We start from the raw sequence: 26,640 nt of genomic DNA, 5'->3' as shown, positions 1-26,640 counted from the left end.
TAATATCTGACAATCTGCCAAGCTGTTAATGACCAAAAAAAATTTCAAATCGTTCGCGTACATGAGTACTCCGCATCCAACAATCAGCATGTTAATATCATTACAGAACAGGGTGAACAATAAAGGGCCCAAATTACTTCCTTGTGGTACTCCTGAAGTCGGAATGAAATCGGGACATTCAGAAGATCCGATTTTTACAGCGAGACGACGATTAGTTAAGTAGATTCTGATCCAGGCGCATAATCTCTCAGATAATCCCAGGCGTTTTAATTTGCTCGCTACGGAATCGAAGAACTTAATCAGATTTTTTACCAAGCTAGCCAAAATAGCATTCCAAGAACTGACGGAAAAAGACAAAAAAAGCCACGCGCTGGTGGAATAATGAGGCCGTGAAAATCCACCGTAAAACTCTACGTGCTGTTAGGAGATTACCCCCAAACGACCCAAAATTCGAGGAATACCACACAAAATATTGTTTAGCCCGGAATAATTGCAGGAAAATCATTACTGAGAGCAAACAACGGAGCTGGGAGGAATTCTTGAATGGAATTAGCCCACAATCGACTAGCACTGAGCTTTGGAGTAGGGTGAATTCGTTGAATGGGAAAAGAAGAGCACAAGGATATTTCATCAAACTTAACGACCACTATACTGACGATATGTCTGAAATTGTAGAAGGTTTGGGAAATTACTTCGAAGAGCTCTCAGCGACACGAAACTACAATTCCAATTTTCGAGCTAAAAAAGAACGCGCAGAAGCGAATGCAATTTTTTTCGATCACATGGACTACACCGAAGAGGACTACAACCAACATTTTACAATGGATGAATTTCTTTTCGCACTCCAGAATTCTAAAGGACGATCTGCTGGCCCTTGTCATATAGGATACCCGATGCTAAAACACCTTCCCAGTTCAGCAAAATCAGCTCTTCTCGCAACTTTGAATCGATATAGAACGAAGGCGATTTTCTTGCTATTTGGAAGGCTAGCCTTGTCGTACCGATACCGAAAAATGGATGCCAAAGCCAAGAACCAAGTCACTTCCGACCTATTAGCCTTACGTGTTGTCCCTCTAAAATCATGGAACGAATGGTGAACCGCCGACTTGTAACTCTATTAGAAGAAAGCGAACTGTTAGACAAGCGCCAACATGCATTCCGCCGAGGATACGGGACAAGTACGTACCTTGCAGATGTGGGAGAAATTTTAAAAGATGCATTTTCAAACGGCCACCACGTGGACATCGCATCGCTCGACCTTTCAAAGGCATACAACCGCACGTGGAAAGAAGGGATCTTAAAACAACTCCACAACTGGCAAATTGGTGGAAAACTCGGTAAATTCGTACAAAACTTTTTAACTGATCGCACTTTCCAAGTTGTGATAGGAAATACACATTCTTCAATCAAAAAAGAAGAAAACGGGGTTCCTCAAGGTTCGGTTCTCGCTGTCACATTGTTCTTGATCTCAATGAACACTCTATTCAAAAACTTGAACAAAGGGGTAAATTTACTAGTCTACGCAGACGACATCCTTATTGTTGTGACAGGTCGCAGTATAAAATTAAGCAGAAGGAAATTGCAAAAAGCTGTGAGAAAAACATCGCATTGGGCCAAATCTATGGGTTTCACGATGGCCCAGAGAAATGTCTCAGGAGCCACTTTTGTCTTGAAAAACATATTCCCTGGAAGCTTAAAATCGAATTGGACGGAATACCGATACCCTACAAGAAAGAACCAAAAATCTTGGGAATAACCTTCGACAGGCGACTAACCTTTGATCCACACTGCAGGAAAATTCAGCAGGAAACATTTAGTCGTGTGCGCCTCATTGAAATGATCAGTAGAAAACGTACCATCTCCAACCGCAACACTATTTTAAATGTCGGAAATAGCATCGTCACTAGCAAACTCCTCTACGGACTAGAAATAACAAGCCATTCAATTGATAAAGTCATATCCATATTAGGACCCACTTATAATAAAATTATTCGATTCGCTAGTGGACTGCTTCCAAGTTCCCCCGCTCTATCTTGTTGTGCAGAATCCGGTGTCTTGCCATTCCACCTGGTTGTGGCACTTACTGTTATTAAAAAAGCTATAAGTATTGCAGAAAAATCCAATAAAAATTTATCCTTCTACCAAAACGCTAGAGAAATATTCAGGAAATACACCGGATTGAACTTACCAAACACAGAGCGGGTAGTTCGCTTAGGAGATCGACGGTGGAACAGTCAAAAGCTAAAAATTAACTGGGAGAAGAAGAAATGCGTTCGTGCTGGAGATAATCAAAGAAAAGTAGTTGCTTGTTTCAATTCAATATTAGAAAAAAAATTCGGAATTACAAAAAACTCTTCACAGACGGATCCAAACTAGGGGACAAAGTTGGCGCTGGTCTTTATGGTAATTCTTTGGAAATTGCACGAAGTCTTCCGGAACAAATTTCGTTTTTTTCAGCGGAAGCCGCTGCAATCGCTTTAGCTCTACACCACAACAGCTCCACTGGAAACTTCGCAGTGTTTTCTGACTCGGCAAGTGTATTGCTTGCTATGGAAAACCCACGAAATCGGCACCCCTGGATACAACATATTCAAAAAACATGTGCAAATAACTTCACGTTTTGTTGGATTCCCGGACAATCTGAAATCCATGGCAACACCGAAGCAGACAAATTGGTAGCCATTGGACGCAACGAAGACCAATACGAAGTAGCAATACCGAAGGAAGATCTTTATCACTGGGTGAAATCAAAAGTTTGGGATTCATGGATGGCCGAATGGAGGTCTAATAGGAACCTGAATTTGGCCAAAATTAAAGGTGATCCCAGAAAATGGAACGACAGGGAGAACAGAAGAGAGCAGGTGGTGTTATCAAGACTTCGGGTGGGGCACACCAGAAGCACTCATCAACATTACATATCGGGTGGATCAGCAAGGATATGCGACGTATGCCATTTAAGACTCACGGTAGAACATATAATTATCGAATGTCCCGAGTTTCAAGGACCCAGAGACACCTACCAAATTGACACATCATTAAGAAATGCTCTATCAAACGATCCTGTCGAAGAAGAAAAATTTTTATATTTCCTGAAAGAGAGTTATTTGTTTAACGTATTGTAAAATACTGTCATCATTTTTCAAAGAGACGAACCAACAAAAGTTGAAAATCTCTATAATAAAGACAAAAAAAAATAAATAAATAAATAAATAAAAAAAAATGATAATATAAAATAATATAAAAATCATAAAATTCAACCAGATAAAGATTAAGCAGTGTAGATTCGATGGTGGAATGTGTCTATATTTATTTACGAAAACTTTTTCGAAGTTATGTCGTGAGACGGAATACTACGTAAAAAAATAAAATAAATGAATAGTTTTTTTTTTATATTAATAGTAATTTTGTTAGCTTTTTATGCAAGTTTTGATACTTCTATAATCCTTAATTTTTTTGTAATTCTTGTAGTTTTTTAAATTAAATATTTTTTGTTATTTTTATTCTTTATGTCATTTTGTCAACATACGATTCATCTCATTTTTGTAACTTTCAAACCAAGGATATGGTAGATTTCCATTGCAATTAATTTTGCATTATTCGAGCGTTCGCTTACTCGAAATGCCTCTTTTCCATATTACCTCGGATAAGTGGGAATCTATTACAGTTGTTTGTTTGTTAACCGCGGATCACGGCTCATAAAAAATCGATGTACAACTATTATTGAGTTCAAGTTTTTGACGTTCTCACACAGGGGTAAAACATGAAAAAGGCGACCTATTTTCTGCAGAAACTAGGCGTTTTAAATCTATAGTGTATTCGAAACAAATCACCAACATTACAAGGGCTATAGTATTTTTTTTAAACAATTGATAAAACCACCTTGCACTGAGTTAGAAAAACTAATTATTTTAATATACATTTTGTACCAATTCTAGCAATTTTGCCAAAGAAGTCATTACTGTATCAATATACGTTTTAAAGTTACGACAGTTTAAAAAAAGTATCTTTAATTTTCAGTTTTTTAACATACAGTACCGTTCATAATTGTATAGAAATTGGAAGCTTCGACTTTGAACTTCCATAACTTTTTACTCTAATGATATTTTTTGATCAAATTTTTTGCGTTAGATAGATCAACTATCACACTATTATACCACCAAATTTGAGCATTCTGGAGTTTGTGTGGTCTAAGATACAGTAATTCTACGAAAATCGGACTTTTTGGACTTTTCTCATTCAAACAGCAATATCTCAGAAACTACGCAACATTTTTTATTGAAATTTTGCATAGTGATTGTTGAAATATAAAGCTAGCATGTCTGAAGTTTTCGAAAAGTTCTATCGATGAGATCAAAAGTTACGCGAGGTGCAATATCTCAGGCATGAACCTTGAAATGCGATTTCCATAGAATTTTGGACGAATGTTTCCATAGGAAAATCATATTCTCTGTTTAACAACCAGTAAATCTATTTCAACCAAAAAATCAAAACAATATCGTGAGATTCTGATTTCAAAACACAAATGGATCATTTTTTCCATTTTTTCTTTTCTTCATTGCTTTTGCCAGACACTTTTTTCTGATTGTTGGATGGAAACGATATTGTTCTCATGAATCGTCCAAAATTCTATAGAAATCGCATTTCTAGGTTCATGCCTTAAATATTGCACCCCCAGAGACGAATTAACTGAAAAAGTTAAAAGTCTCTCTAATTAAATAAAAAAAAAAAAAAAATATTGCACCTCGCGTAACTTTTGATCTCATCGATAGAACTTTTCGAAAACTTCAGACATGCTAGCTTTATATTTCAACAATCACTCTGCAAAACTTCAATAGAAAATGTTGCATAGTTTCTGAGATATGGCAGTTTGAATGAGAAAAATCCAAAAAGTCCGATTTTCGTAGAATTACTGTATCTCAGGCCACACAAACTCCAGAATTCTCAAATTTTGTGGTTTAATAGTGTGATTGTTGATCTATCTAACGCAAAAAATTTAATCAAAAAATATCATCAGAGTAAAAAGTTATGGAAGTTCAAAGTCGAAGTGATAGTGCGCGTGCTTCCAATTTCTATACAATTATGAACGGTACTGTAACTTTTTTGCGAGTGATTTTATGTAATATATGTTGTAGCGAGTTTTGGAGACAGCAAAATTGCACACTTTTGCTGAATACAAGTTTTGAAGTTCGAACGAGATATTTTAACGATACTTAACAAAAAAAGTCATTTTTAACAGGTCATATCTCCTGAGTCCGGACGTGTCCAGTTACATATTTTACAGTTTTGCAATCAGAAAGGTATCATCTTTCAAACAATTTACAATTCAAAGTGGGCAATTGTGATCTTCATGATGTGTGAATAAAACTGAGCCAAAAATGAAGTTTCTATACAAATTATAATTATATAAAAATAGTTGAATCGTTTGATATAATAGTTTTGATCGCCTTTTTATGTTTTACCCCTGTGTGTGTATCGCCTTGTTAGTCGTCGTAAACCAAAGGTTTTAAACTCTACAAAGTCTCATAGCGAAATGCTTAGTAGCTCACATTCCCTCTTATTTCCCTATTATCATGGTAGATATCTAAAATTCATCAGCGTGTGGATTTGTGGTTCTATTAATGTATCGAAAATCTTATCACTGAGCGGTTTTCAGCTGATAGAATTTTGACTATCGGTACTGACGTTCGCGAAACAACAACGCGAAACAGTTTCGGTTTGGCAACAGAGACAAACAAATCGGAAGCATGTGCTCGGCCTTTAAAGTGATTATTGTTGGCGCGGGAGTATCGGGCATTGCAGCCGCATGCCGTTTGTACGAGCATGGCGTACGGAACATTGAAATACTGGAAGCTACCGATCGAATTGGAGGTAGAATTCATTCCGTGCCTTTCGGAACCAACTTTATTGACTACGGAGCTCAATGGTGTCATGGAGAGAAAAATAACGTGATCTTCGAAATGGCCAATCCCCTAGGCATACTGGAGACATCAATTGTCAATAGTGACATTCGTCTCGTTACATCCGATGGAATCGTAGATCAGGATATCACTGATCGTTTGATGGCCTTACATGAAAAAATACTAGAGTCGGAGGATCGGAACAAATATGTCGGTACTTTCGGCGATTATGTGACCAATAAATACATGGACGCAATCAATCAAGATGATATGAAGGATATTGATCGGAAGCTTGTTGGACCGTTTCTCAATTACCTTCATGACGCTCAGAGAGGATTGGACGCGATTGATTCATGGTTTGATCGTCCGGCTGAAGATAGCGATGGTTTGGAACCCATTGAAGGCGACCCTTCCGTTAGTTGGAAGGGAAAGGGTTCGATTACTGCAATCAATTTACTTCTGGTATGTTACAACTGAAATGTTTTCGACCACTCTCTCAACATTATAAGCTTGTTCCTTCATGTAGAATAGGCATCCTGCTCAAACTGGAGTTAATCCAATACCAATTGAAGATATGATTGTATTCAACAAAAAAGTAACCTCTATTAACTGGAACAGCGGACCGGATGAACCCGTTAAGGTCACCTGCTCCGATGGAACGGAATACAAAGCCGACCACGTGATTTTGACAGTGTCTCTTGGAGTTTTGAAAGAAAAATACCATGAAATGTTCGTGCCTACCCTGCCAATTATGAAGCAAAACGCCATCAAGGGAATTTTCTTCGGAACTGTCAATAAAATCATGATGGAGTTCGAAACTCCATTCTGGAACGACTTCGGTAACGTTTTCAGTTTGCTGTGGGATCCAACAGATTTGGAGGAGATCCGCGCGTCGAAACATTCGTGGATTGTGGCTGCAGCATCGATTTTCAAAGTTGATTGTCAACCGAACCTTCTTGTGATTTGGTTGAACGGACCAAAAGGACGAGAATCTGAACTGCTTCCAGATGCAGAAATTATCGAGGGGATCATGGTTTTGTTGAACAAGTTTTTGAAATTTGCTGCAGTTGAGAAACCGAAACAGATTATGAGGCATTTATGCTTAGATAAATGAATAACATCATCGGTTCATTACAATTTGTTCCTTTTCCCAACATTCCAGATCGAAATGGTCGACGGATCCAAACTTCCGGGGATCGTACTCTAGCCGTTCGCTAGCAACGAATCTACTGAGGACTGGCTTTCGTGATCTGGCCGTTCCGCTGACAGATTGTCTAGGAAAACCGGTGCTGCTGTTTGCCGGTGAGGCAACCAACGAGAAGCGATACGGAACCATCCAAGGAGCGACAGAAAGTGGTTGGAGGGAGGCCGATCGTTTGATTAACTTTCATAAACGGTGAAATAATTCTGTTTCATTTAATATCGTAAAATTAATAACAACAAAAAACATTTTGCTACGATTACAAAATGAAGATGACATAATTTCTCGCATCTAAAGCTAGTTTTGAAAAGTTTTTTTATTTTAATGTAAAATTTGAAAAATCGAGCAATAAATGTAAAAAATTTAACATTTTTCGATGCCGCAAAAAACTTTACCCAGTATGACGGATTGGCTTGATAATATTACCTACAAACTTTTTACTGGTTTCCTCATGCTTTACCAACACTGTTGGTGTAAAAATATTTTTCGCACAATCACGCATTTTTTTAAATAAATATTTTTATAATTCAATAAGGTGTCTGGGCAAAATGCAACAAAATGTAAATCACTGAAACACCTTGTAAATCTCGTTTCTATGTGGTGGAATATGATTGTTTTGCATCACGCGTTTGTAAACATTGAAATTCCTTTCATCCAAACATTTATTTTTATGATTTCAGCTTGTAGAGTTTTTCGTAGTATTATTTAACCCCTAAATGTGTGCAGCATCCTTATTTTCAGGAAAAATGTGGACATTAGTTTTTACAGACCAAAAAATTACTGCAATTGGTGTTTTGATGCGTAATGGTCTTTAAGGCATCGCAAATATATTAATACTTATAAAGTTTCATACGTGTTCTTAAGATTTTTCATTAGAAACAAATTTTGTTACAAGTTACCCAACTTTCTGAGGAGAGTGAAAATCGCATGTTTTTAGAAAATTCAAAATAACTAAAGTAACCAATTTTTTTTTAATTACGCCAATTTGATGACCCATCATCCTTAAAACTTTTGATGCATAAGGAGTAGGATTAATTGTGAACATAAGTTTTTTACAAGCCATTAAAGTTGTAAATTGTTGCATGTTGCCCCAGTTGACGGTAATCCACAAAATAATCTCCACTTAACACAGATGCATTTTGAAAAAGAAATGCAGATGGTAATTAAGAATAATGCAAGGAACGAGCTCACTAATTTCTTAGCAGCAAAATACGCATCAGCTAACAAACACTCCCAGAATGTATCTTCCCACTATTTGAATGGATCAGATGGAGATCCTACAGAGAAACTTTTTACAAAACATCCTGTGCTCAGCTTCCTTGAATTTTACCAATAAATGTTTTAAGCACTAACGTTTTTCTTCATTCTTTGCTGGCCGCTTGCATCGCATTTTTCCATCCCATTAATTAAATAATCCATTGTTGAAATGGATGATTCTTGAATAACAGCACTTTTATCATATTCAACTTTTGAACAATCGATTTTACTAACTTATAAACATCAATTTTATCGAATTTGATATTAAGGGTTCTGAAAATCCATGAAATTTTCTTTGAATTTTTAGAAAATATTTGAAGCAGAAAAAACGCGTGTTGACGGTTGAGCAAACGCCTACTCCTTAAAACTTAAAAAAAGTATAAATAGTAAAATCGAAAAAAATCAGAACTACATGGAAATTTAAAAAATGACCAAATACAAGAATGAAAAAGAAAATTGACGCGCTCGTTGCAGTTAGAACAAAACCCGATTTTAGATGGGAAGGTTAATATGTATTTTAAGAGCTTTTACAAAACATTGGCAACAAATTAAACAGGTGGGTTCGTATGCAGAGAAGCCAAACATGAACGAATTCCGAATAATTTTGTTGATAATAGTTATGAAAACAACCTACATGTGCATGAGTCAATATCAGAAACAGAAATCGATAAAAAACAAGAATTAAGCATCAACATTTTCTACAAGAATTAAAATGAAGGTTTCACATTTAATTAACTCAATTAAAAGTCAGATTTTCCGAATTCCGCATTCAGAGCTCAATTTCTGAATTCGGATATCTTATTTCAGAATTTCATATCAATTTTTAGATACCTCATATTTCAAAATTCAGATTTCAGATTCAGATTCCGGATTCAGATTTCAGATTCCACATTCAGTTTAAAGATAACAATTCCGGATTCAGATTTCAGATTCAGATTTCAAATTTGAAAATCATATTTCAGATCAGGAATTGAGATTTCAGATTCATATGTATGTTTAATTCACATCGTGGAATTCAATTTCAGATTCAAAAATCTTACTTCAAATGCAGATTTTATATTAAGATTAAGATTGAAATTCAAAATCATTGTAAAGAATTAAATTCAAGAATATTATATATGAAGGTTCTCGTAAAGAAACCTTTCCTTCGGGATTTTCATCCAAAATAAATTCTTACCGTTCAAATTCGTGTAGACGGTTAATTCCTTAAAAGAGGTTCGGTTAGCGCATTTTGAAATCTCACTTGAATTGTCAACCATTCTGATGCTCATATATGCCTCTGCACATCATTCTATAGATTAAAAAGCATTATCTTGAGTTTTTAATCTGTACGATAACGGTATGGAAAAAGCATACCAAACACTTTGTATATGTTACCTAGAATATTGTTACAATTTCGAAACTAGCTTTTCATCACACTCATTTAACTTATCGAAAATTCTTTCTATACGCTCTCAATGCTGCTCGCATCTGGAAAAAGTGATCCATAACATACCTACGGCTAAAATAGCTTGTACGTACACCTTCCGTTGAGGTTAAAGGAATAGGCCCTTTATACGCAACACCCAACGAGTATGACTGATAACTCGAATAATTACAATTTTCGTTGAGTCAAAGTGAACCGAGCCATACGATTTTAACTTACCGATTGTGTTCTAAACGATAGTACGCAATATAAATGATCTTCTTATTTTATTTAATGATGAAAATCCTGTCATTCCATTAGGTAAATTGAAGAATAAGATTCAAGGGACTCAGTTCGGGTTTGCTGAACGAAATTTCATTCGAATGCTGACAAATCAAAGAACAGCATCGAATCGAAAAACCGAACGGACTGAAGATTATTCCGCATAAAAAAAATTCTTTACCAAACTGTGCTTCTATCTTTCCCATTGAGGTTACTCTCTGTTCACTTTAATGGAACATTGATTTTTTTTTTCAATAAAATTAGAAAATTTGAAGAAATGTCCTAATTTTCTTAGGGTACGTAATTTTCCAAGCAACCGAAAGTCTCATATCTACCTATACGCGTGTCTCCAAACTTCGATTTCGCTGAACAAAGGTTCCAGAGAGAATTGGTACCGAATTTTCGCGAATGCGAGTATGAAAGTTACAAAGAGGGCCTCAAATTGCCTTCTATGGACTTGAAGTTCCAAAAAGTTCCTTAAATACACTGCAAAAAAATCTGAATCCTTAAAAGCACTGAAAATGAAATCCACTAATATTACATGACATGGAATGCAATTTTATATTGTAAATTTACATTATCTAGAGAAATTGAGTCTTTAGCAGCACTGAATTTGAATAACTTTAATATTACATGACACAGAACACGATTTCGTAATGTAAAATTCCGTCACTTGTGATGCTTCTTTTTAATTACATCATATGTGATGTAATATCCTTAACAGCATGGAATCAAAAAAAATTTAGAATTACACGACACAGAATGTATAAGGGCATGGAATTTGGCTTAAAATAATATTACATATTAAGTCTAATAGCATTCATTTAACCAAACAAAAAACTTGAAAACATAAAAAAAACTAAACATTTGGTTCAAAAATTGGTTTATTTACAACGTTAAATAGCTTTTTATCATTGGATAGTGAACTTGCTCAATTTTGAGCCTGTTGCTCAAATTTTAGTTCAGCGGGAGACAGGAGGAAATTCCATCGCGTTCATCATGACGTTCATTACAGTTCCCATTTTTTCTTTGTTTTCATCGAACTAATTTAAACAATATTTTTAATCCTTAGGATTTAAAACATGTCGGTATCGAATTTTGAATACGGCGAATGCGCCAACTGTAAACAAATCCAGATAATCACATAAATGCGTTAAACTCTTTATTTTACATCCGAAAATATGATCTCCTTTTGATTTTTCTTATTTTAGTGGAATTAAATTTCATTTTTTAAATAAGGCGAATAGCTTTTTTTATGAGTGTGTAATCCCACAGTTCATTCGCCCATTTCCCCTCAAAATTTCGTCGCGAACAAAAGGGCCAATAGTTATTTCGAGATGGAAAAAGGGCATTGAAGTTTTTGAAATTTGTTTTCCCAGGACGAGGAGAAGCACAAATCAGCATTTATAAGATCGTTGAATGTGCTAATGTGTTAATGTGATCATTTGGACCCGCTTTTAAGCCGAAATTTGCTTGAATATTGCTTATTTAATGAGTGATCCAAAAGGCTAACAGTCATTCTGCAATTCAAAAGGGCGCTCCAATTTGGCGAATGAACAAAATGAGAGCACCAGTCTGTGGTAAAAGGGCCCACAGTTATATTTATTAATTTTTTAAAGTAATACGTACGGAAAAGCTATATTGATCGATCGGGTGATGAAATTAAATCAATTTGAAAGCGTTTTAGCGACTTATTTAGGAAAATGATTGTACGCAGCTAAATAGGAAATTGATTTTATTTTCTGAAACTTGGAATGCGTTTTTCTCAAAACAAAGGTCTTGGCGCATTCGCCGTTTTCAAAATTCGATACCGATGTTTATTCTGCTGCGATATAACTCGTTAAACAGTCGCTAGTAATTCCTAAAAAGTTCCAGCAAATTGTTTTTCAAGTACAGATTTGGGTGAAAACGGTTCCACCTGCATCGATCGTGATGAAGAATGCTGGTCGTCATTATGCCCAAGTCGTCCGGAAGAAGGCATATTTTCCTGTCTGCAGGGGAAAAGAAGAGTGTTCTCTTATAGAGGGAATTAAAAAAGATCTGACCCTGCAAATACAAGATCTCCGCTTGATTTCTGAACTGACAGAAGGACATCAAAGATGGTAAGTGCACGCTGCTGACTGCTCCGACGAAGATTCCCAGCTGGGTTAAGCTTCGAAATAACTGAAGAAGATTTTGTTTTCCACCCCAGTCATTACTGGAGCTGTGTGTTAGGAAATTTGAATAGGTCCACTCTTTTGCCGAATCTTCGCCGGGAGTTAAAGTCAATTGACGAAAAAAATAAGATCTTGGTTTTCTTTCTATTAAATTTTAAGTTTCGATGTTATCCAATTCTTCTGTTGGTGGTTTACCAAAAATTTAAAGATTGTTGTTTTTTGCAGCTCTCCAGTGTGGCGATTGAACCGGGAACCTTTCACGGATACAAAAGCTTTGCTGAAAACTAAACCACCCTTTCTGTCCTCACGGTCTGAACCTGCTTGGTATTGGGTGTGCATTTTGGATACTGCTGGAATTCAGGTGAGTTTAAAGCTACATCCCATAGTGAACGTTTCACATTCCCGGGACGTTAATCTCAATTGATTTTGCCCGGTGGTAATTTTCATTTATCTTCTTTTACAGATTTTCTTCCACGTACACAAATTTATCGGCCTTCCTGAAATGCCGTAAAAGTAATTCCCTTGAACTTTTCCAAGTATTCCGGAAAAGGGACATAGGTACCTTCCGTTCGTGCGTAAGGCTGTAGATCGACAAGGGTGATGGACAAGAAAATCATCTTAGATTGCCGTGGGCAGTGGGCTAGGCTCTTCAAGGCCCGGAATCGAGAAATCAGTGGCAATGAAAACCGGGTTTTAAATTCCTTCTCAAAAGTGTAGTTTTTAATAATTTAGATAAGTGATATTGTGCAATTATCTTTCAATTTTGCCAAATTCCAATAAAATCTGAAAAAAAAACAGAATTTCTCATGTATTTTTTTCTTATTGGAATAAAAAAAGCCCTATAGAGATATAAATCTATAAAATTACATCAGATATGATGTAATGAAACAACGCGTCATGTTTGTCTGAATTTTCCATGCGAGTCAAATAATACATTTGTTTTAATTTTAAACGACGTGTAATTTTCAACTCGCACTGAAAATTCCGTCATATATGATGCTTCTTTTTATTTACATCATATGTGATGTAATTTTACAGATTTTTTTGGTAGTGTGTAGCCTTTTTTGTAACATGTCACTCGCACCCATTCAGTATAAACGTTACAAATTCGGTCTCAAATAGCCTTTCATGGACTTGAAGTTCCAAAAAGTTCTTTAAATAGCCTGTTTATGACATATCAATCGCACCCATTCAGTATAAAAGTTACAAATTGGGTCTCGTATAGCCTTCCATGGACTTCAAGTTTTAAAAAGTTCTTTGAATAGCTTTTTGTGACATGTCAATCACTTCCATTCAGTATAAAAGTTACAAATTTGGTCTCAAATAGTCTTCCATGGACTTCAAGTTCCACTTAGTTCCTTAAATAGCCTTTATGTGACATGTCAATCGCACCCTTTCAGTATAAAAGTTACAAAATAGGTCTCTAATAGCCTTCCGTGGATTTCAAGTTCCAAAAAGTTCCTTAAATAGCCTTTTTGTAACATGTCAATCCCTTCCATTCAGTATAAAAGTTACAAATTGGGTCTCAAATAGCCTTCCATGGACTTCAAGTCCCAAAAAAATCCTCAAATAGCCTGGTGTCTTCGCTGCTGGCCGCTGGCTGCCCTGCAGGTATTCTAGGGAAGCTTTTAACAACTTCGAGTTTTAGCTGCTGGAAAGGCAACATCTAGGCGTGACCTCGTGGCAGTGTGTTTGGCTATCATCTCGAAGGGTCGCGGTTCCAATCTGGTATCAGAACTATTTTTTTTTTCATTAAACTGTTTGATTGTTTGAGTAAGCAAATGAATCAAATGTGTATCAAACAATGTCGAAAACAAGCAATTAAGTCAGATGAATTGAGGTGATGGGCGGAATTAAGACGGATGCTGAGAAACCTGTAGCACCACATGGGCTGGTGATGACCGAAGTAAGAGAGGAGAGAATAGATTTTTGTTTTTTGTTTTTGCCGTCTTTGCCAAATCTGTAATGGAACTTCAAAGTTTCAATAAGAATTTAAATTTTGGACTGAATAAAGCGAACTTAAGCACATTGATTATGCTGATTACGCTGTGTTTAACCATTTTAACGAGACTTTTGGTTGCTTGGGTTAACATTTTTTGCATCGGCTGCAATAGTTCACTTTTTTTCAATTTCGCGTTCAATTCGGTCTGGTAGAATCCCGACCAAATAGCCTACAAAATTATCAAAACAACCGCTGTTTGAATTTACACTGTTGGTATCAATTTCAACATGCTTGTTTTTATGAACGAATAAAATCTCAATTGACCATTCAAATAATGATTGTATTTTAAGAATAGAGAAAAGTAATGAAGTTGAGTTTTGATTGGATTCAAATTTATTCCAAGTGTTTTAAGGATGGCAATTTTTATACCAACTTTGTTAAAAAATTCAATCAACATATATTTTCACCATTTAGATTATTGTAGATGGCTCTGCAGTTCTTACTTCCAACAGATATACATTTTATACTGAATTGTTTCTACAAGACACATATCGGTTACCATGGCTAGATGTATGACTCCTGTTACCTGAACTCTTTAGATGGCTTAGCGAACATCAAAGGAAGAATGATTGTTCGTGGCAAAGGCTTCTTCATTACCTTGAAGTGACGTCATCTTTCTTCTATGCTTGATTGTTTAAAGCTTTTTCGTATATTTTCCACTGGCACGGAGGCAGCGCAAACTTCATAAACAAACAAAATCGTTGCCCGGGAAAATGTATATAAATTATATGCATTTTGACGATTTTGTTTGTGCATGAAGAAAAAGTGTGCTCCCGTTCCAGTGGAGAATAAACAAAAACGCTATTAGTTTTAAATTAATCAATGCCTACTAAAATTAAGTGACAATGGTTTGTCATTGAATAATGAAGATAGAACAGCAAAAATTAATCGGACATCGTTTTGTTTCAAATACGATACCGATTTTCCTACTACATAGCTGAGATTTGCCTAGTATAAATCACTACTGATAGAGCTAGCGATATAAGATGTGTAAGCGCGATATCAACTAAATAAAGGAAGAACAAAAATTACATCGACGGTTAGTACACTTTTGGTTGTCTCCTAGCGTGGAACGCGAAACGAACAATGAGTACGAACAAAATTATTATAATTGGCGCCGGAGCGTCGGGAATCGCTGCCGCAAGTCGTCTGTATGAGAGTGGTTTCCGCAACATTCTAATCTTGGAAGCGACTGACCGCATCGGTGGTCGAATCCATTCGGTTCCGTTTGGACAAAATATTATCGATTTGGGCGCCCAATGGTGTCACGGGGAAAAGAATAACGCCGTGTTCGAGCTGGCTAGCCCTTTGGGACTGCTCGAATCTTCCGTTGTGGCCAGCGAGATAAGGTTGGTGAAATCCAGCGGAGATATTGTTCCGGCGGAAATCACTGCACGATTGATGGAGGTCGGTCACCAGATCATGGAATCCGAAGAAATGAACAAGTACGATGGAACCGTAGGCGATTTTGTGACTGACCGTTTCATGAAAGCAGCCAATGAAGATAACATGAAAGATATTGACCGCGAATTGATACAGCAGTTCCTGGTCTTCTTGCACAACTATCAGCGGGGTTACAATTCTTATGATTCCTGGTACAATGTTTCCGCTTCCGGAGGTTACGATTACGAGGAATGCGAGGGTGATCAAGCCCTCAGCTGGATGGGAAAAGGATACAAAAGTGTACTGGATTTGATGTTGGTAAGACCGTATCATGATAAAATCCATCGATTCATTTTTAAAAACATAATTACAGTACACATCTTCCGTTTTTATGTCTGGATTTTTCAAGATGTGATCGATAAAAAAGTAAATTTAAAAATTAAATTGAATACAGCAGGGATGAGCAAACCGCGGCCCGCGAGCCGCATGTGGCCCTCGAGACATGTTTGTGCGGCCCGCGAAGCTTTTCTTAAATTGAATTTATATTACTTTTTTACGATAGATTGTAAATCATCATTAAATACTGGTCCAAACTAATTTTACAAAAATTATATAGAAAGTAACTTAAATAAATATGTACTTCACTTGTTTGCAGTAGAATTTGCCCAAAACCATTCAAATTTTAAACTCTCCTAGAATTTTAATCGTTTTTTGTGTTCTAGTTTAGGGATACCATACGTACTCTTTTAAGAGTACATGTACTCTTTTTCGATCAAGAAATGGGTGTACTCTTCTTTTTGTGAAATTTTACCAAATGTACTCTTTTTTTTGTTGAATGACATTTAATTAAAAAAAACCAACGTATTTCTTCCATTTTATGAAGTTGTTTCACATCTAAACCTACGGAAGGAATACAGCTTACAAAAAATTACTTTAATATTTAGTTTTAAAAATCATACATTTTTAGTCGTTCTCAAAGGCGCTTATCGGGCTCACTGTTTAGAGTGCGATAAGCGCCTTTGAGTATACAAAAAGTACAAAAATATTTAAAAAGAAAATTTATAAATGTCATATAAGATACATAACCTCCAAGAAATTAACAGAATTTGAATAAATTGAAATATCTCGGAGCCGCTTCGGAGACTACGATATATGTACAGTGAAATCCGCTTATCCGAGCTCTGGTTATCCGAGCTTCGGCGTTATCCAAGCCACCATTTTCTTTCAAAAATCCATGTAAAAATGTGTTTTATCATCGCGATATATTGTTAAGCTATTAAGTTGACGTGTTTGGAAGTTTGAAATCTAAACTTGCCAGAAACGTCGATTAGAAATTCATGTAGACACCGGCGCGTAGCCTGAATGATATGCAAAACCATAGCCCTATCTTTTAGGGTTTGAAAATGTATTTCGTTTAATTCGAGGTATCAATTATCCAAGGTGGTCCTTCCCCTGTCGATCTCGGTTAACGGGGTTCTATTTTACATCCTTTTGCATACCATCCGGGAAAAAGCTAAATAAATAGAAGTATCTTGTGTCACCTGATGGCAGGGATACAGTGGAGCTCAGAAAACTGGAGTTCGGATGAGCGGGGTTGAACTGTTTAATGTTTCTCTTTATTTTTAGATAAATAATCTCAATGTACTCTTTTTCATATCGCGGTATATGGTAACCCTATTCTAGTTAAGACATAGATGCAATCTTATTTATTGGCAAAACGTAGTATTTTTGAATTTCAAATTCATGAAGCGAATCGGGTGAGTTTTCAAAAAATCGCTAGGATAAAGATCTAAAGGATAAAGATTTCAGGCATTTTTTTAGTGAAATGATATTTTTTTCGTTTCAAGCAAAGATAAAGTTTTATGATGTATTATATGCTCAGCAGATAGTTTTTTTTTTAAATAAATTATTTCATTTAATAAAAAATGGCTTGTTCTGTTAACACTCAAATACCGGAAAAAACCATATACAAATGGTTTTTTTTTTAAATTTTGTATAATAAGGACTGGGAGAACGATTTCAGATGTTTTATTAACATGACTAAGCATCAAAGGCTCCAACAAAATGTCGGAATTCCCGACAAAACAATGTTTGTAGTTATGTGATCCGACCTGAAAATTTTGTGACGATTATCTGTGACGCTATTTTCAGAAATTTCATAGAAAAATCTTGCCAAACATCGATAAATTGAGTCTAGTTATAAAATTTTCATGAATCAGCTGAAAAAAGCCTATTCCAGTGGCATCTAAATTAAGTTTAAAAATTTGTGAAACAAATTAATTACAAAATTTTGTGATTTCAATAACATCGCTAAAAATGCAGCAATGGTCATATACGGAATAGTTTTTTCATCGTTTGTTGAAAAAAAAATCTGGTCATCGAGGACAAAATTTGAATTGTGTATTTTTTAATTTGAAAATTGGCACAGAAGAAGGATTTTAAGTCTACAAATTTAATAACGATTCACATCGAGCGCTGGTAAATGGTGATTTACAAAAATATATTTTTCTCACTTAACGTTTTCGCTGTGATCTAGCTCCATACGTACTCCATACATAAAGATTGATGAGCATCATGCAGTAAGCCTTGATTGCTTTTGGCGCCTTCCTATTCTGGGTAGTTAGAATGAAAAATAAAAATTTGAAAATTGGGTGCCATGAATTTTATTTGATGCGAATCAAAACTAAGAATTAATTAGGTATCAATTTCCACAAAACATTTTCGAAATTATCTCTCCGTTGTGTTCTGCTCAGCGCGAAAACTAACACAACAAAAAAAATTGCATGTAAATCGGATGAAGCCTGCAAGAGTAGTTCGTGTACGTACATATTTACGCCTCTATTTTTATATATAAGACTAGCTGACCCGGTGTGCTTTGCTGCCTTCCAAAAAAAAATTTGATTAGTTAAAATAATTGAAATCTAGTTTTATTTCTAAGACGGCATTTCAAACCTCTATTACATTCCTCTATTTCTATAAACTTCATAGAGTTCATAATGATGTCATAATGTATGTTTTATGATTAATGTTTTAGCCCTTTCCCTCTTCCAATGAAAGAAGTGCTCATGAACTGCTATAAAATCATTTTGAGTATCTAAATGGCTTAACATTTCACTTTATTTGTCTGATAAGTTTCAAATTGTGCCAAATATAATATGATCAGACATCTTCGTTCCGACTCCACCCAGAAATAAAGGAGGGTCTCAAATTATTCGTACTCAAACAACCTCTCTTCCTTTTGCTTGATAAGTTCTCGATTTATGCCAACAAACTTGTATGGAAGCCCTGAATGGTTAAAAAGTTTTCAAGCTATTCAACGCAATTTGTATGGAATTCGCTTTGTCGCTCTCTTCTTCACACTGCAACGCAGAAAGGTTTGTAAATAGAAACATATCTTGTACCCAAATACCTTCCCCAATAAAAATCATGTTGATATTTTTTTCGCCATGTATTAAACTTGTAGACATGACACATTACAACTTGAAGTGATAACAGTACTTGTCATGGTCTGGAATCTGGCGACTTTTTATACTGCAAGTTATCATATTTTTATTTGTTTAATCAAAAAGTTCAAATAAAATTCATATAGTTCAGCTGTTTTTTAAGAAGAAAAAAATATTTTTAAATTTTGTTGTTCGACTGAATCTCAAAAATTTTCCCTTTTTTATGCTGAGGGTCCTTTTTAAGACTTTTCAAGATTGAAACTTACTGACCTTATCTGTTCATTAAACCTTAAAATGATGATTTTTGCGCGCAGAAGCATAACAGTTATCAAATCAATTTTCGTTTGTTGCAAAACTAAATCAGTTTTCAACAAACTCTTGTTGAAAGTTAAATATTCAAAAATGTTGATAAACAGATATTTCTAAGTTAACATTTGTCCTGTTTAATGAGGTAAAGGAAAGCAAAATGCTTTTTCTGAATTTTTTCATAGATGCGAAATATAGTGTAAAAGCTTTGAAATGAATTTAATACGTGTTCCAGTTTGTGTTATCAAATTTCATATATCTGCATTTTGTTGCAGCATAAGTAAATGTTTGATACTCCACTTTGACTGAATGCTGTTTTAATCAAAACACCTTTATTTACAAAGACATTTGATAATTTTGAAAATCCTCTTCAGATTCAATACACGGGATACCTCTTTCTGAACTTTCTCACCTTATACTGAATCATTTTGGAGAGGAAATTCTTCAAAGGTAGATGTTTCATGGCAAAAATTCGCGTTTGAACTTTTTCTAGCATGTGAAATGAGTTAATATTATTTTCAACACTTTCAGATCATCAACATGTATCGAAAAAAGTCTGCTTTGAGTGGAATATCAATCAAAAACATATTTTTCAACAAAAGATTTTTTTGTGTTGCCAAAATATGTAAACCAAGACATTCCATTCATGTTAAAAACGTATTTGAATTGTGTGCAAACCAACAGTACAGTTTTTTTTTTGGTGAATGATTACAACAGAAAAGTTGAGTTTATTTAGACAGATTGTTTATTTGAGCCCAACAATTTATAGTTGAAGAAATGATTTATACATTTTTTGTAAATGTTGAAAGTTTGCGCTTGCTTTAGTGTACTTTCTTAATTAAAAATTCTTCCGAAAAATGCATATCCTTACTTTTTGTGAGGATTGTTATTGATAACTTTCACATATGCTTGCAGATCTGCATTCGACTTTTGAATACTCCAATGCTCAATTTTAAAGGACTGGCTCTTATTCAGTTCATGTGTCTGTTTATTTTCATCGGATTTTGTTGTTGTTCTAAAAATGTAAAGACGCTTGATACATATTCAGTTAAGTACATTTGTACATGTTAAAAAAAAATCCAATCTCTATCTGTCGAAAACATCTTATTTTTTTATATTATCGATATAAATCAAAACTAACCTTCTTGGCGTATTGCATTATATAATCGTACATAAATCTTCTCACTTTCTTTTTTTTAAACGTCATCAAAGAGTCATACCATTTTTTTCATATGTATCAGTATTAAATTCATGCTTTTCATACTACAATTGCTGATTCAATTAACATGAAATCAAAATAAATTTAATATTTAAAAGCATTTATATGGTTTTGATCCGATCGGCAAAATATCAATCTGGGTCACATCTAGGATTCATTTTTTATATGTGCTGTACAAATGAGCTAGGAATCAAGAAGAAAAAAATCACATCTAGGCTTCATAGCGCCACAACGTGCGTTGAAATTATGCTTGGTCGAGAATACGCGCCAAAATGTTCCCACTAATCAGTATGCTATGCCATGGTTACTATCCTTTCGCGACGTTTGCTCGAGACGCCTCGATCATGGAGAGGAAAAAAAAACCGCACAAAGGAAAGAAAATCTCAAAAAAATGGATGCCATGACTTCTATTTTATTCAAATTATTACAAATTTAATTATTACGGACAGTTGATGCGACTTTGTGTTGTTTTTATTCGATATTAACCGATTCGCATGCCTACAGAATATTCTAAAAATAATTTCATTTGAATAGTTTGGGTCATTTCAGAGGAGTAGTACTACACAGCAAAAAAAATGTAACGATATCCGATGTAATTTTTGAAGATGTTAGTCAATCAATGTATTTCCGAAGATTTTTGATTTCATATTACATCGAAATTCTGTACAAGACATGAACAGGTCAAGTAGCCAAGTTCGTCTAATTTGACGTTTAAGCAAATTTCAATATCAAAAAGTTTGAAGAAGATTGCAGAGCTCAGAGGGATTTTTCCTCCCGGTAAGTCATATCAATTTTCCTAAAAAATCATAGCAAAATCATAGATCCTAACTGTTTTCCATTTTTTGTCATTTTTAAGGAAATTGAGGTCTAATGCATCAGCCAAAGTAAAAGATCCGGAGACTTTAAACAACTGGATGTGAAGGTGTGTATTTTTTCAATTTCTTTTCCACCCTGTGAAATTATTGATTAAGTTTTTACAGAATTGAAGTGTTTCGGTATGAAACCACGGAGTGGCATGTTCACCCAAGGAACATCCATTTATAAACACGAAGTTTCATCGACTAGAATTCTGTTACGCGTAGAAATATTGACGAGGGATACCGCGGTAACGTTTCATCGAGATGCTGGAAGCCGGGAATTCAGTTCCTGAAGCTGTAAATCTGTAAATTGAGCAGTTTCTGCACCACGAGATTGTCTGGATTTGGTTGTTGTGAATGCATTCCTTCTTAAAATTTAAGTCGGTTTGCTTAAAGGTGTTCGGATCCGTATTCGGACAACCAGAAAAGGGAAGACTTTTTCCACGCTTAGGACAATCTTGATCAGAAAATGTTAATAATTAATAATATATTGAAATATAATAAATTTAATTTACGCAAAGATAAAAAAAATAAGTATACATCAAGCTTCTGAATAAATTTTTCGAAAATAAATTACAATTTAAACCTGATTTCATTACCTAATCCCTATATTCACACGTAGGAGAATCTTTAATTTTTAATCTAAGTCACATCTAAATAAATGATAATTTATCATCAAAAAATAGAAATTCAAAACGAAAATGTAAATTGAAAATGGCTAACGATTTCATCAAAAGTAGTTGGTACATAATTTTCGAGCTCGAATTTGTCTACTAGATTTACTCGTTCAATTTTCTTGTACATCAAAATGATGTAATATTAGATACCATTTGCGACTCAGGTTATGTGCACGTTTTCGATGTAATATCACAAACTTTTTTTGCTGTGTACAAACACCGTTACAAGAAAATTTGATATAACAGTTTAATTAAAAATAGCTGCGTTATGCCACAATAGCATTTTTCTGTAATTTTGAAATGTCTTGACAAACAGTTTTAAAATTATTACCTCAAGCATAGAATTCACTTCTGATATTTTTCACCACTTCACTACTTGTCCGTTATTATCCGGAAGTACCTTATAAATAAGTTATGGACCTGCGCTTAAAAGAAAAAGAACAAGAAGAAATTTGAAATGGCAAAAAAACAGAAAAGCGAAGCTCATTAACGAGAGTAGATCGACTCTTGGATGCTGACGGTCAAATTGCTTCTGGCGAGGGAAGGTCTCTGAAGAAACTCGAAGAATACTCCAAGGCGTTTTTCACGGTATTTACACGTTTTTCGAAATTAACAGGTATCTGAGAGAAAATATGCATAAGTCCTTTTAAATGTAAAACATTTGAAAAAATTCAAAGTTTGAAGAAGCTTAGCTTTGAAGCTTGAAAGATGAGACATGAGACCTTAAAATTGAATGAGACTTTTGAATGATATCTGAAACATAATGAAACAAATTAACGTTTGTGACCTAAGATTTAAGATCTGAGACATGCATCACCTTGAGAACTGAGTTCTGAGATAGGAGACATGAGATATTAAAAATGGGACTTCAGAAGACTTTTTATGAAGAATTAATCACCTTAATTTATGTTGGGTACTTTAATTTATCGGCCTTATCGGTGAAAAGTGATGTCCTTTTTAGTAGGGACATCTAAGATTATGAAATTTTATAGATGGACAGAACGGTAGATGAAATGAAAGATGGTGGAAATTAGCGGGTAGAATTTATTGAGAAGCATTATCATCAGCACATATCATTTTTTTTTCTCACGAGCCAACTACTATAAAGTGGTAGATACAGATAGAGTTGCATCTACTTCAGACTTGAGATCTTTATATAAGCACTCAGAAAAAATACCGTCAACTGGGGCAACATGCAACACTTTTCAACTTCAATGGCTAAGCAGATAATCATACTCTTTATATTTCAAAAGTAGTCAACGTAGTCAAAAAAATGGGTTTCTTCAGTTATTTTAATTTTTTGAAAAAATGCGATTTTCATTTTATCTAGAAAATGGGGCAACTTGTAACAAACTTGGATTTTAATAAAAAAAAATCCAATGAAATCGTATGTAAATGTATAGTTTTTGATAAACTTTTGATGCAAAAAAAGTCATTACGCATAAAAACATCAACTGCAGTAATTTCTGGTTCTGCTGAAACTAATTTTTACACTTTTTCCGAACATAAGGATCTTGCATACATTTAGGGGTAAAAAAATACACCAAAATATTCTACAAGCTGAAAACATAAAAATAAATGTTTGCTGAAGACTGTGAGCTCCAATTTGAGTTTTAGGGGGCTTTGGAAACGCTCAGGGGAGGTGAGGTTTTGTGTTTTTTGAGTTTTTGATGATTTTCCACAGAAAAGAGGTTTTTGTCGATTGTTACTTTACATCATCATTTTATCAACTCAATTGTTGCCATACAATATAAAAAAAAAATATGAAACTTATTCTAGACTCGTTTTTCTACAACTTTAGAATGAAATCTGATGAAGAAGTGTAACAGTTATAATTCAAGAGTATTAAATACAATTCATGGTATTCAGGTTATGTAGTGTTATGAGCAAACACAATAAATTACCAGTGCCAGCATTTTCACTAAAATTTTCCTTTCTGTTATCTTAAATAATAATAAAAATGATCCAAATACTGCGTTGGTACCATCTCTAACGTAAACTGATTTAATTAAAATTGTTTTGTTTAATTCGTTTTTCATATATCTTTTGAAAATTATTACTATTTCCGTTCAATTAAAGAAAATAAATATGAAGACAAAGTTCTATAAATTTGAAATTTGCACCAGCTGAAGGTTAAGGTGTGATTAATCAATTTGCATTATTAACTCGAAATTAGTAATTTCCCGCTTTTTTCCGCTTGGGGAAGGGAAGTGATCGGGGTGATCACCCCTCTTCCCCATAGGACCTCGCATGGTCGTGCGACAGAAAACTATGAAAATAAAGGAATAATAAACCGGTTTATTTATTCATCCTCATTGGCGGTAGCGTTTCACGTATTTTGATTTTTGTATTTTGTTGTTTTTTTTTGTTCATTTTTTTTTTATTTATTTTTGCAGCCGGCAGTGTAAAACACCCCTGGGTAAACTCTATTTTTAATTTAGCTCCCCGTAAAAATATCATACTCTGCTAAGGATGAGGCTGTGATAGAAATTTGTATAAATTAAGTGTGATATTACAGGCCCGGACATCTATTTAAATCAAGTAATCATATCAATGAATTGTATTACTGAACGGATGCAGCTCGCAATTGAAACTTTATGTTCACCTCTCTGAATTAAATAACGTATTTTTTAAATATTTTGTACTGTCTTCCGGATCTATTTAGCCGCAGCCCGTGGCGTAGAGGATAACCTTTAAGTCTTCTATGCCAAAGGTCATGAGATCGAATCCCGGTCACGGTATACTTAGTACACTTTCTGTGGATTGGTGGTTTTAACATTTGTAAGATGCTTGCCATCATATCCTCGAAAGATGTACGCTTAGAGTCAACATGTTTCATTGAGACCCTATGTGTTTGTGTACGTTTAAAAAAAAGTACATTGCTGTTCACTCCATTCATGTTACTGTCTTAAAGATACACGATTCATTACACAGAAAAGTTTTAACGATACAAACATTTCAGAAACGCCACGAGTCGCAATCTATCACAGACTCCATTCCAATTGAAGACAGCATCATTTTCAACAAGGCCGTAGATGTTATCGATTGGGGTAACAGCCCAGATCTTCCAGTGACTGTGACCTGTGCTGATGGTAGCCAGTACAATGCCAATCATGTTATCCTCACCGTGTCATTGGGAGTTTTGAAGCAGGGCGCTCAACGCATGTTCAATCCCAAACTCCCAGCCATAAAGATGAATGCAATCGAGGGAATATTCTTTGGGACAGTAAACAAAATTATCATGGAATTTGAAAAACCGTTCTGGACAGAGCTGGGAAACTCATTTAATTTCCTTTGGAATGGAGACGATTTGGAAGCTCTACGAGCCTCAAAATATGCATGGATCGAGGGAGCTTCTACGGCTTTCAAAATAGATAGACAACCGAACTTACTCGCAATTTGGATGATAGGACCCGAAGGACGCCAATCTGAGCTCATGCGCGATGACGATATTATTGATGGCATTATGTTTTTGTTGAACAAATTTTTCAAAGGAGTAACTATTGAAAAGCCTATTAGCGTTATCAGGTAAAGTAGTGACTAATAGGAATTCAAAAATATCTCACATTATTATCGTTATCATTTCAGGTCGAAGTGGTCTACGGATCGCAACTTCCGTGGTTCATATTCCAGCCGTTCCCTTACAACAGAACTATTGAAAGCTGACTTCCAGGACTTGTCACTTCCGTTGACCGATTGTTTGGGCACTCCGGTGCTTTTATTTGCCGGCGAAGCAACGAATCGGAAACACTATGCCACCGTCCATGGAGCCATCGAGAGCGGTAGACGAGAAGCTGACAGATTAATTCAGTTGTATGCTGACAAATCTCCATGACTTGATGGAAACCAGTTGGAAGCTTGTTCGTTGAAGTTTTTAATCTAGCTCTGATGAATAAGGCCTGTCCCGACTCAAATTGCATCACGGAAAAAACGCTGTACAAAATAAACCAGTTGACCAAACATTTTCAAACAATAAAATAAAACGCATTATTGAGCTTTGGGTATGTTTATTTTGTTCAAATTAAATACCATATTCGTACAATCGCATTTCTAGCCTAACAACATTGATTAAATATTGTACAAAGTTGGGCAGCAGCTTTTTCTGCACAGAAATATTATTCTTCTTCGTTATTGAACTGAGAAATTTGCGCATCATAACAGCCGGGTACAAGAACTACGCAGTAGCTAGCTTAGCTTAGCTTGGTTGACTACTCATATCCACCTCAAATCATTGAACTTGAAATGCTGTATAGATATGATCATTCATCAAAAATATACAAAAAAAAGTGAAACTTCTGATAACATATTTATCTAGTTCTTTACTCAACTTACGCATTTCAAATTCTATGATCGCTGGCGTGGCTAAGCAGAACAAGTTCTACCTCGCCAATGGTTGTTACTCCGTGATTAATCGAGGCCCAAAGCCCAAAAGAATGGTGCTTGGGATTAGCAGTACATTCTCAACGTACAAAACTCATGCTCTCTTATTCTATAAATGATTAATAACGGCGCCGGCCACGTCCTAGTAGTCAATGGGGAAAAAGGAAGGAATGTT

The 26,640-nt window shown here is 35.1% G+C and overlaps 3 protein-coding genes and 1 long non-coding RNA gene across 4 annotated transcripts; all 4 read left to right on the top strand.

The window, feature by feature from the left end:
• Positions 1-1,151: 1,151 nt before the first annotated feature.
• Positions 1,152-7,297, top strand: LOC129752847 (peroxisomal N(1)-acetyl-spermine/spermidine oxidase-like). Its single transcript, XM_055748632.1, has 4 exons — positions 1,152-1,178; positions 5,682-6,359; positions 6,424-6,989; positions 7,060-7,297. Exons 1-4 carry the CDS (start codon positions 1,152-1,154, stop codon positions 7,295-7,297), a joined length of 1,509 nt encoding a protein of 502 aa, XP_055604607.1.
• A 4,630-nt stretch (positions 7,298-11,927) lies between these two features.
• LOC129754960 (uncharacterized) lies at positions 11,928-12,884 on the top strand. The gene is made up of 3 exons (XM_055751231.1): positions 11,928-12,144; positions 12,424-12,559; positions 12,662-12,884. The coding sequence occupies exons 1-3, from the start codon at positions 11,975-11,977 to the stop codon at positions 12,707-12,709; spliced, it is 354 nt and encodes a 117-aa protein (XP_055607206.1). The 5' UTR covers positions 11,928-11,974; the 3' UTR covers positions 12,710-12,884.
• A 2,369-nt stretch (positions 12,885-15,253) lies between these two features.
• On the top strand, positions 15,254-26,079 carry LOC129754959 (spermine oxidase-like). The gene is made up of 3 exons (XM_055751230.1): positions 15,254-15,901; positions 25,048-25,613; positions 25,674-26,079. The coding sequence occupies exons 1-3, from the start codon at positions 15,287-15,289 to the stop codon at positions 25,918-25,920; spliced, it is 1,428 nt and encodes a 475-aa protein (XP_055607205.1). The 5' UTR covers positions 15,254-15,286; the 3' UTR covers positions 25,921-26,079.
• On the top strand, positions 21,240-21,674 carry LOC129754961 (uncharacterized). Its single transcript, XR_008739130.1, has 3 exons — positions 21,240-21,328; positions 21,408-21,473; positions 21,532-21,674. It is a non-coding gene; the product is annotated as an uncharacterized LOC129754961 (long non-coding RNA).
• Positions 26,080-26,640: the final 561 nt, after the last annotated feature.

The sequence above is a fragment of the Uranotaenia lowii genome, chromosome 3 (genome assembly GCF_029784155.1).
Source record: "Uranotaenia lowii strain MFRU-FL chromosome 3, ASM2978415v1, whole genome shotgun sequence".
In the NCBI taxonomy this organism is placed as follows: Eukaryota; Metazoa; Arthropoda; class Insecta; order Diptera; family Culicidae; genus Uranotaenia; species Uranotaenia lowii.
The sequence above is the reverse complement of the archived record's forward strand: the minus strand, read 5'-3'. Positions and strand labels throughout refer to the sequence as shown.

Coding starts and splice junctions, on each gene's coding strand:
- LOC129752847 (XM_055748632.1), top strand. CDS start 1,152: ATGCATTCCGCCGAGGATACGGGACAA. Junction 1,179..5,681: donor CCGCCGAGGATACGGGACAA/GTACGTACCTTG, acceptor TATCGGTACTGA/CGTTCGCGAAACAACAACGC. Junction 6,990..7,059: donor AAACCGAAACAGATTATGAG/GCATTTATGCTT, acceptor CCAACATTCCAG/ATCGAAATGGTCGACGGATC.
- LOC129754960 (XM_055751231.1), top strand. CDS start 11,975: ATGAAGAATGCTGGTCGTCATTATGCCCAAGTCGTCCGGAAGAAGGCA. Junction 12,145..12,423: donor ACAGAAGGACATCAAAGATG/GTAAGTGCACGC, acceptor TGTTTTTTGCAG/CTCTCCAGTGTGGCGATTGA. Junction 12,560..12,661: donor TGGATACTGCTGGAATTCAG/GTGAGTTTAAAG, acceptor CTTCTTTTACAG/ATTTTCTTCCACGTACACAA.
- LOC129754959 (XM_055751230.1), top strand. CDS start 15,287: ATGAGTACGAACAAAATTATTATAATTGGCGCCGGAGCGTCGGGAATC. Junction 15,902..25,047: donor GTGTACTGGATTTGATGTTG/GTAAGACCGTAT, acceptor CAAACATTTCAG/AAACGCCACGAGTCGCAATC. Junction 25,614..25,673: donor AAGCCTATTAGCGTTATCAG/GTAAAGTAGTGA, acceptor TTATCATTTCAG/GTCGAAGTGGTCTACGGATC.